Here is an 11,087-nt window from a genome sequence, read left to right as displayed (position 1 = left end):
TCTGTAGATTGCATCTCTTGCTTTTGTAAGCCACCAGTTCTACACTATACTACACTATAGAGCTTCAGTTAATGAGGAGACTGTAAGAAGATTCAAGATGACTTGTTGAATATGTCCCAAAGTCTGACACAGGACCCAAGTTCAAGAAGTATACATCAGATTCCTGACATTTTGCTATGCGGATACCTGTGAAGTATTATTCCTCCTATCTCAATGATTAGTGCCTTCTCACTTCTCCACCTGATGGGCTGTGCAGTGGGGCTGCATGTCAGTGGTGGGCTCCCTCCTATCTGGAGTGTTCTTTGGTTTCCTTTGAGATGTGAGGCGCTTTACGTGCGAAGAGCTCTCGTCTTTATTTATTATTAAACCATTTCAGTGGGCTGACACATGGATGGAAGGGAAAATAATGTAAAGGAGATTTAAAAACATTTAAGCTCTGACATAAAGTTGGCAACGTTATTAACCTGATTATTTGGAAGCAGTATTACATGTTGAGTATTGCATGAGTATCGTCTGTTGAAATTACCTTAAACTGACCGAATGAGCGCCATCTACTGGCCACTAGGCTTAAATTTCCTTTACGATTTATCCTATGTACACTATTTCATTAGACCTATTATTTTCATTTTGGAATCGGTCCTCGCTTGCGGTTCCTGAAGGCTGTACGAAGACTGCTGTCGAGCAGTGTCACATGTGTGCTACGCCAGCCGTCACATGCCAGATACAGCTTTATTTAGAGCCATGTGGCTTTCACGCAGACTGCCAACGCAACGTCCAGCGCATGATTAATAAATGCAGCTAAGTCTCAACACGCCGAACACATTATCTTGGATTCCTCAGCACGCAGGACGGTTCAGACCATTTTATCGTCTCCGTGACGAAATGGTATCCAGGCTGTGGGGGTCATGCAAAGTGTAACGTGTTACTGTTTCCAAATTTTGCTGATAACAGAAATGGCAGGCCCAAAGTAGAACGTCAGATGTTCATAGCAGAGATAATAACACCAGAACATCTATGTGACAGTAAGAGTTCATGGCAACTGCTGCTCGCTCCATTAGGTTTAGTGCTTTTCCAACTGAAATGTTATTGTACATTGTACAGTGCACTGTGCTGTAAACTCGCATTGTGAAGGACAACGCATGATATGGACACGGTGCGACATGAAATATTTCTATAGAAATGTTATTGCGCCGGTGCATTAACCTGTAAATACAAATGCAATTACTACCATGAAAAGCACACATCAAAAAGTGATATCAAATCGATTTATAGTCTGTTCGATATTGACATTTGTGACGATAACAAGAAATGTTTAATTGTTGAATGACTGAAAGGCGATACTATTTTACTACTGTAAGGAGACTGAAGTGTCAGTGAAGTGTTCAAAATCACACGACTTGCAGAAGTTCATGACTTCTGCCTGCTAAATTACCTATTAATTTTAGCCGAAATTATTTTATTAGAGGCTGCTTTGTAAAGACCATATACCGCTGCTTCCAATTGCACTATAATCCATCCTGAAGAGGGCGCTGTTCCAATACTAGCAAGTCTGTTGGTTGTTGAGGCGTAGTATTGTGGTCACATGAACAAAGGTTAACGAGCCTGGAAAATCTGTAACATCCGTACAAGTGAAGTTTGACCTGTGATTCCTGTAGCTGCCTCTGTTAACTGAGACGTCTGAAGGTCGCTGAAAAGTGACTGATGTGCAACTTGAAAAATAGAATACAGTGAAATAGAAAACGACACAAACTATAAAAATAACAGAACCCAATTTGAACCATGCTCTGGTTCAATTGCTTTGTGCAAATCCATGCATTTGAAGAATAATAATGGATTCTTACCAGTTAAATATAAAGAAATACTCGTCTTTTTAAAACGGCCCGTGTCCTTGTATAGTATTTCCTTCAATTACAACGAAGTATTTAATTTCCAATAAGTGGTTGTTCTTACACACGAGAGTCGTGCTCATCCAATATGTGCAGATATTTACAGGAGCTATTCTGGAAGTCCTTTTTACTAGACATAGACATCCCCTGTCTGAATGACAAAATAGCTAACTTGTTAAGTCAAACAACGCACATGCATATATTTAAACAGCCACAAAGCATTTTGAGTAGGGTTAGTGCATTTAGTGTATGATTTAAATCCATTCTGCGTCTAAATAAAAAGAATCCCGAAACAGAAATAGAACAGTGATGCTTAGAAAAAGAGAATACAAAACAAACAGTAATACTGCTTCTTGTAAGTGGTTAAGATTTGCACTAAGCCACAGAGACAAAGTTCATCGCGCACAATACTGACGCCTGTCTTAGAGGCTCACATAGTGTTTAGTCCGTGGTCGGCGACTTCAAACCTACAGCGAGCCAGTAGCAAAACAACCTCCTCCAGTCTAGACGATGACAGCGCGCTTAAAATACCAATATAATACATAATCTGCAGCAGTCTTAAAGTATTTTATTTTGACTTTCAGCTCTTACCCATTAAACGTGAAAGCCACCAATGACCCCAATTTTCATCTTTCCAATTCTTGAGAAAAGTATTACAAGTATACTTAAGAAAAGCATGGGTCATGCGTTGTAATTATAACGTGATACACCAGAGGGCAGGACGCAGACATCAGCGAGCATTCCAAACTGATGAATTAATGTCACTTGAATTCATATGCATTTTCATTTTGCACAAGAATACATTGCAGAGATATAATCTGTAGTTTATTTTTCTCTGAACTCTTCGCTTTATGACCCTGGAACTATTTTTCGGCGATTGCCCCTTCTAAATATAGCAGGTGTTAAGAATAAGACTTGTTAATTCAGTGTATTTTTTTTTATTTCTGGCAGCGTTTATTTTTAAACATCCCTAAATAATGTCAAACTTTTTTTTTCTTCTGAGACAATTTTAAATATTTGGACAGATTACATAATTTTCCCAGGATAAACCTTTCCTCAATAAACGTTTGAAAATGTGATGTAACCCTTAGTAAAATGTTGCTTGTTTCCTCAAGGGACGAGTGAACCACAACACAGATCTCACAGATTATTCTATGTAGAGGTAATTGTAATTAATACGTTCCTTTTACTGCATACTTCACCTTCACATTCACATTCCCTGTGAAGCTATTACACTCGGGGTTGCGCTGTCGTGACTAAACTGCAAGTTGTTATACTGGTTACTGATATTTGAGACGGAATATGGTTAACAAAAGCCCTGTGTCGATGCCTATACACGATGTCTGTACAGTTCTGTTCGTCTTCCGGCGTCTAGCGAATATATCTAGGAGTTTCGGTTTTGCGGCACCTCGGAGGTATGTTTGCCATTGATATCAAATCCAAAAACCTTATCATGCGTTAAAGCAGGCTTTGTAGTATAGTGACATTTTGAGTCAGATATTGTTCTATGTGTGGGTGTGGAAGGGGTTTCGTGTTTTGAATTATGCAAAAAATACCTTCAGATCATAGTCTTTCACTGGCTGTCGTACGTATACAACGCGAGTGAGCATTAACCTTTTCCAGCACACTGCAGTTTTCGTCATTAAAAATCTCCCAAACAGAGCTTGAGATATTGAATCATAATTATGGTCTCCCCTTTCGTTATTAAAGATTGTAGCTGAGTCATACCACATAAACAGGTTTGCAGGGTTTGCGGAACCAACTTTTAGTTTTTACAATTTCGCCTCTCTCTCTTCTGCAGCTAGAGGTTAGCGACTTTCCAAAACGCGTGAAGATTTTCGATGCAGTTGTCTTAGATGATAACGTTACACCCCACATCACAGAGCTCACTTGTTTTGTGTATTTTAAAAGCAGGTGGTGGTGCTCAGGTTCCCCCGCTATCACTGTAATAGCCTTCAGAAGTGCCCCGGCTAGGAACTGAAATGTGCTCGGCTGTTCAGACACGTCATCTTAAGCCCGCGGAAGGGTTTCAGTGTTACACAGGTTTCCTTAACCACACCGCTTGCATTTTACCGGTAACCTTATAACGGGAGAGGTGGAGTTACGTGTTTCGGCATTAAACTGGTCTTTCCAACCGTACTTTAATTGTACGTTTTGTTTTTTAAAGGCATTTTAATGGCTAGGCATCCTGCACTTTCATTCATTCCCAAGAGGTGTGATTGTGCGTTATTCGTTCGCTGACATTAATCCACTTGAATTGACATGTGATTTATCTTCGCATCAGGTATCGTGCTAGATCATTTCGTTAAGTGTTATTTTGGTCTTTTTCATGCTTGCATTTCGATTTGTGTTGTGTTTATAAGACTTCGAATATCACTATCTGTACTTCCTGATAATCGTGTGCCTTTCCTAAACAGTGCATCGTTTGTTGGTGTTTTGCTAGTTGACTGTTGTCTGTAGTATATCAGTCGTAGAAAAACATGCAATACTACGTGTAATTTTGCGGCACTATTAATTGACTTTTGTTTGCGGAATACGTACATTCTATAACGTAAAGTTTTATATTTGTTCTAAGCAGTGGCGAGGTTTCATGTTAATACAGCCCTAGCGAATTGTATTCCTCAAAACCACTTTGACTAATACTAATAAATTATAGTGAGATATCTCACCAGTTTGACTAAGAAGACTGGAAACAAATGTTTGTGTTAAAATATTTGAATGTCGTCCCAGGTGTCTGTTACAGTAGCTACACACGAGTTGTTGTCGTCGTCGTCGTCTGTTCGCGCTGGACTCGACAGCTACCAAATCATTTCCTATCCAAAACGCTCTTTCAGATTCCCCGAGAGCAGCGCACCGGCACGGAAATGGCAGACTCAGTCGCGCACAAGAACGGGAGGCAACGCAAAACCGTGTCCTTGGATATGAAACTCAGCGATGGCAAGTTCGGGACGGAGGAAGAGGTTCTGCTGGACGAGTCTGACCGAGCGGAAGGGCACCCGAGGGCACGGAAAGGCCTGAGAGCGGAACTGGGGAACGTGTCGTTGCTGTTGTTCCTCTACGTGTTGCAGGGGATCCCACTGGGGTTGGCTGGGAGCATACCTCTCATTCTACAGAGCAAAAATGTCAGCTACACGGACCAGGCTTACTTCAGCTTCGTCTTCTGGCCTTTCAGCCTCAAGCTGCTCTGGGCGCCTTTGGTGGACGCCGTGTACTTTAAGACGTTCGGCCGCAGGAAGTCCTGGCTGGTGCCCACCCAGTATCTCCTGGGCGTCTTCATGCTGTATTTGTCGACGAAGGTGGACTCTCTGCTGGAGAGCGATGGCCAGAAGGGCCCGCACATTGTGACCATCACCGCCGTGTTCTTCATGTTCGAGTTCCTGGCCGCCACTCAGGACATCGCTGTGGATGGCTGGGCGCTGACCATGTTGTCCCGGGAGAACGTGGGATACGCCTCGACCTGCAACTCCGTCGGACAGACGGCGGGGTACTTCCTGGGAAACGTGCTCTTCCTGGCTCTGGAGTCTGCGGATTTCTGCAATAAATACCTTCGGTTTGAGCCGAAGCCCAAAGGGATTGTCACTCTCTCAGGTACTATGGTGCCTGATGATAAATTAGTTTGCGCTGTTTACTGAGCGGGATGAAAATGGCATTTTCTTTTCCACGAAGCAAATAGATATGTGAATCCCAGGTGTAATGAGAAGGAGCTAAGGGAGAGTAATTTGTGCACAAAGTAAATATTATGGACCAGTTGCGTAGCCTAATGAGTAGCAAACGATTTATATTATCAACACAATTAATCTTGTGGTGGAGAACTACTCTATTTCCATATTTAGACTTGGTTTTGTTGGCCTAAGTGTCGTACATGAAAGACTTGTTATATTTAGCCTATCGAGTGATGGAACCAAAAGTCAACACATTCCTCTTGGCCATTATTGATTAAGTGCCTCAGTAAGCTTATAACGAACCTCTGGACTGGAATTTTAATTAAATTAAAAATGTGGTTGTATCAGTAACCCAGGGGTTACAATGCAGCCTACTGTGGGTGAGCATAGGACAGTACGTATGACTAGAATTTAGGTTTAGAGTTATTTCTAATAAAGTAATAAAGTCCTGGTTGCAATTATTGTGCGACCTTATGTTTAATGTGGAATTTGTCTGAAAATGAAGCCTCCATTTGAAGATTTAGGCAGGTAACAGGGGTTTTAGAACATAACCTGTACCAAAGGACATACACTTTAGGACATAAACTAGACTTTTCCTGAAAATGTAAATGAACTGAGTTTTATTTTGTAGTCATATTAAGGCATGTGTGCTTATTGGACCTTTAGAAATCCCAATATCGTTTTTCTTTTTTTTTTGTTTCCTTTGTTTTTGTAGACTTCTTGTTTTTTTGGGGTATTGTTTTCTTGGTGACCACGACACTGGTGGCTATCTTGAAGAAGGAAAACAATAAAAAGTCCAAGCCCAAGGAGGAGACGCAGGGAGTCCTGGAAACCTATGAACATCTCTTCTCAATTATCAAGATGCCAACAGTTCTGACATTCTGTGTTCTTCTGCTCACTGCTAAAGTAGGTGCTGGTCCCTTGGCTTGGCTTGCTGCATAGTAATGAACTGAAAATGCCGTGCATATTCCAAGCCATCTACACGTGTGTTTTAATTGATCCGTGTTTATTCCAGATGGGCTTCTCTGCTGCAGATGCTGTCACTGGACTCAAGCTAGTAGAAGAGGGAGTCCCTAAAGAGCAGCTGGCCCTGCTGGCAGTGCCGATGGTCCCCCTGCAGATCCTGCTGCCCTTGATCATCAGCAAGTACACAGCAGGCCCTCGCCCACTGGACATTTTTTACAAAGCCTTTCCTTTTAGGTAAATACATTCAAGAAATTTCAAGAAAACATACCAGCAGTGGAAATGCACTTAAAACCTTTGATATTGAAAGTGTATGTAGGAATGTTGTCTTTTTGCTCAGTGTTAACGCACTGCTGTTAATGATCTGCAGGTTACTGATTGGACTGGGGTTTGCTTTCCTGGTGTGGTGGACTCCCAGTGTAAAGCAAGAGGGAGGATTTCCTGTCTATTACTACATTGTGGTCCTCATAAGTTATGCTGTACACCAGGTAAGGATTTGTCTTCAATGTCTTTCTCCTAATAGATAATTGGTAAAGTTAAATAATGTGTTAATTTTATTTTGTCTTCTTTTGATTTATGTTCCTACACTGTTACTGTCCCCAGCACTCTGTGACAGCCTTGTAGGTCCTATTGTATTACTGCAGGCCTGCACACCCATGAACCCATGACCTAGTCACTGAGAAGTACGTGGTAACTGGAGCCATAGCCTTTGTGAACGAAGCCACCTTTGCTTTTACTTCTTCTTTCACGTGATCACTGCAGGCAATAATAGAGGATTAAATTCTATGCTCACATGCAACTATACCCCCAAACAGGGAACTTCCTTGTCTACAGTTTTAACCAAAAGAGCTTAGAACACCACATGCAGCTTTTCCATTTATCCTGGGCACCTAGGCCAAGGATAATTTTTCCTTGTTTTGTATTGGATGTGATTGATACCAACGCACACTCCTTAATGAAACGTAAGAATAGCTGCATAGGTGAATGGTTTTCTGTCACACGTCTTGAGTAAGACATCAGCTCGGTGCTGAGAGCATACAATCCTCTTTCATCTACTGCGTGCGCAACATTTTTTATGAAAGCCCTTTTTTGTGAGACGGAAAGAAGTTACATATAAAACGTCTCTACGTCTGCTGATCACAGGCGTCAGTACAGGCAATTTATCTTTTTGACAGTGTTAACTAGCTACATATCAACAAGGGTGATAGTGAAATGTGGTGTATCATCACAACAGGGAGTAGCTAATTGATCCAGCTGATTCTAAGACGGCTTATTCCTTTATCTTTTAACAGGTTGCTTTGTACAGCATGTATGTGGCTGTCATGGCGTTTCATGCTAAAGTCAGCGATCCAGTGATTGGTGGGACATACATGACTCTCTTGAACACTGTGACCAACCTGGGAGGAAACTGGCCTTCCACCCTGGCGCTGTGGCTCGTGGACCCGCTAACGGTGAAGGAGTGCCAAGGAGCGGAAGGGCAGACCTGCGGGTCTCCCGAAGAAGCAGGGGTAAATATCAACGTGCTTTTCTGTTGCCCGGTGTATTGGTGATTTTTTTTTGGTAAGTGCCAGTTGAGCCTTTGGGCGTTAAAAAGTCAGACATTCAAGATCTTTTCTTATCCTCAAAGGCTGCTCAACAGTGTAACTCAGGTTTGCATTAAAAGCCACGTAAGAAGCTTAGAAATGTAAAGAGGCCTCTGGTGCCTTCTTGCTTGTTCTGTTGCTGGTGTGAGCAGTATAAATAATAAATGTAAGTAAATGCTTTGTATGTCCTTTGGTCGCATCAGTGAAGGTTTCCCTTGCATTTCTGTTGTTAAAATACAGACGTCTTCATGTAAATCATCATCATCATCCTCAGGCTTGACCTAGAGATACATGATGTTTACGCATACTATGAAATAAAGAGGGCGCAGGGCCTAAATGCTGTGTGCTTGTTCCTGGATTGTGTTGCTAGGCAACTGTGATTGTCCAAATGGTGGCGTATGATTGGCTGAGCACCACTGGGTGGGGGTTGAATTAGTCGAATAGAGTTCTCTTTGTGTAACTGGGCGCCAGAAAGCTTGCAGTGATATCAGTGATGGGTTTAACTCTCTTCCAATCAGAAGTTACCCTCCTGCAAGGCATGGCTGAGCTGGGCGAGTTTGTAAAAACGCCACTAGTCCAATGGGTATGTGGCTCACAGGACCTGGTTTACTCATCTTCATTACAATACAAGACAAATTACAAATGAGTGCAGGCTATTTGGCCCATCTAGCTTGTTTAGTTCCTAGCAGTTGATTGATCTGGGTTTCTTATCCAGCTGTTCCTTGAAGGAAGGCAGGATACCAGCTCCAAAAACATGGCTGTGTAGCTTTTTCCAGGCACCTACAATCCATTGTGTAAGAAAGTGCTTCCTTTTCTTATTTTTTAAATCCACCTCCTGCTGGTGTCACTTGTGTCCTCTGGGTGGCTGCTGTGAATCGAGATATAAAGACAACAGTTGGCTTTGCCACATTATTCTGCTGAAATGCTCACATCCAGGACAGAGCCCCGTTCATATGGGGCGTGTACGAATTGTTCTAATTGAATCTTTAATGCTTTTGTCTCCCTTTTTAAAATTTCTTTTTAGCTGTGTGCAAAAGTTGGAGGCTCCTGTGTAACCGTGCTGGATGGCTACTACGTGGAGTCTATAGTCTGTGTTGTCATTGGCTTTGGTTGGTGGTTCTGGCTGGGGAAGAAGATGAAAAGGCTGCAGGAGGAAAGGCCGTCGGCCTGGCAGTGCAGGACAGCTAAATGATCGGACGCCTGTCCTGTCATCATCGTGGTCGTGCTGCCACTGCAGGTGCAGGGTGGGCTCCAGTGACTTTCACCCTCGAAATAAGAGCTAAATCTAGGTAGCTTTCTTACTCTTCACTGCAGCGTCGATTCATCGTTCAATAGGATAAGGGATGAGAACTGGTACTATGAAATTAACTTCCTGCTGGCAAGGTTGAGCAAGTCACATATTTCTATGCTAACTACTATGCTTAACTAAAGAAGAACACTCTGCCACTGCTTTCAAAAGATGTCGTTTTTATTTTCTTGTAACATGTGCCTTTTTTAAAAGCATGCGTTTTAGCCACCCGTTTTGATAACGGATGAACATCTGTGAAATCATTTACCCGTTACATCAACCTTCACAAGGTTCTGTTCACAATTGAAAACTTTGAAAAGTGTATGCATCACATCTAGGCATACATAATATATATATTTTTGTATGGTTCATTGATTAAAAAAAGCTTTATCTGGTTGATCTAATCTGATGTCATCCAGTCGTGTGTAAAGTGATAAATTCACATTATGAAACAGATTGTAGATTATAAAAACATTTGTAACAACAAGATGTCGTTCTTAAAAAGTTTGATTTTTGTCTACAATTTGCAGTATTGCTCGCTGTTGATGCAGATCAAGAAGACTAGAGGGTGAAGGATACAGATTAAACCTGAGGCAGACCCTGATAGCAACAAAATTAATGTTGGAATTTATATTGAAGTACTTGGTTCCTTTTAAATGATTAAGTTTGTACAATCTTTTCTTTTAAAAGTTTAGTTCTGAGATTTTTTTGAATGGGTCTTCACGTTTCCCAAATTACCCATATGAGATTGTAGGGTTTTTTAGTTTATAAAATGTGTGTTCAATAGGAGGTCTTAATGTTGTGGTCACTTGGTTAACAATGTATTCTTTCTGTGTCAAAGCTGATATTGCTGTTCAGAAGTGGCTTTGATGGTGATTCATTCATATGCCTTCTCTTAAGGATACAATGAGATGGTTTGTGCTCAACTACAACAGCCAAACTGGACTGCGTTTTCAGTTGTTGAATATTTGATTTATCTGTATGTGAGAACACAACTTTATGTTGTGTGTTCTCACATACAGGTGATTGGTAAATAGTAGATTTTTTTTATTGGGATATTTCCTGAAGTTATATTGGCTGCAGTCTTGCAAACTGAGCTCTTCTATAGATGGTTAAAAGCAGTGGTTCAGCGTCAAATTCCTGCTCTTGGAAAATGGGCCATGGTGATGGCAATGGCATTGTTATCATGTTGAATCTTGAGCACAGTGTTTAACAGGTTAGTTTTTTTCTGTGGTGAAGATGGTCTATTCTGTAATTAAAACTCCATACAAAGAACATAGTAATTGTACAGTATATGCATTGTATATACAGTATGCCACACTGTAAACAGTTCTAAGAAACTTTTGTATCAACATTCCTGAGATGTAATATTACAAAGATTTAATACAGTACATATCCTATATGTAATAAAATATGAATCTGTTTTTTGTTTCCATCTGTTTTGTGTCGAGAATGTTTCACTAGTTTCAGAGTTTGGGTAGTTAAGATTTTAGGATTACAGATTGAGTAAAGATCTATAAAATGTCTTTCCTTGTCCAACATACTTGATAAAAACAGCATAGGAGAGCAGTAAGGTTGTTTTAGAAAAAAACTGCATGTTTAGGAAAGAAAACTTTCTGTATTTGACAGAATGTAGTAGACATTTTCTATAATTTTGCATATTAGATGAGAAAGCAATATAAAAGGCGACGTTAGAATTTAAGAT

The 11,087-nt window shown here is 41.0% G+C and overlaps 1 protein-coding gene across 4 annotated transcripts; it reads left to right on the top strand.

Moving 5' to 3' along the window:
• The first annotated feature begins 2,994 nt into the window (after window positions 1-2,994).
• Window positions 2,995-10,815, top strand: slc33a1 (solute carrier family 33 member 1). 4 transcript variants are annotated; one of them, XM_015360728.2, is made up of 7 exons: window positions 2,995-3,048; window positions 4,721-5,474; window positions 6,264-6,454; window positions 6,564-6,748; window positions 6,882-6,999; window positions 7,804-8,019; window positions 9,119-10,815. In XM_015360728.2, the coding sequence occupies exons 2-7, from the start codon at window positions 4,751-4,753 to the stop codon at window positions 9,284-9,286; spliced, it is 1,602 nt and encodes a 533-aa protein (XP_015216214.2). In that variant the 5' UTR covers window positions 2,995-3,048; window positions 4,721-4,750; the 3' UTR covers window positions 9,287-10,815. The 4 variants fall into 4 exon arrangements, with proteins under 4 accessions (XP_015216214.2, XP_015216212.2, XP_015216213.2 ...); XM_015360726.2 differs by lacking the exon at window positions 2,995-3,048 and adding an exon at window positions 3,169-3,301; XM_015360727.2 differs by lacking the exon at window positions 2,995-3,048 and adding an exon at window positions 3,899-4,033.
• The last annotated feature ends 272 nt before the right edge of the window (window positions 10,816-11,087 follow it).

Source organism: Lepisosteus oculatus, chromosome 13 (assembly GCF_040954835.1).
Source record: "Lepisosteus oculatus isolate fLepOcu1 chromosome 13, fLepOcu1.hap2, whole genome shotgun sequence".
Classification (NCBI taxonomy): domain Eukaryota; kingdom Metazoa; phylum Chordata; class Actinopteri; order Semionotiformes; family Lepisosteidae; genus Lepisosteus; species Lepisosteus oculatus.
This window is presented reverse-complemented; position numbering and strand designations above follow the sequence as displayed.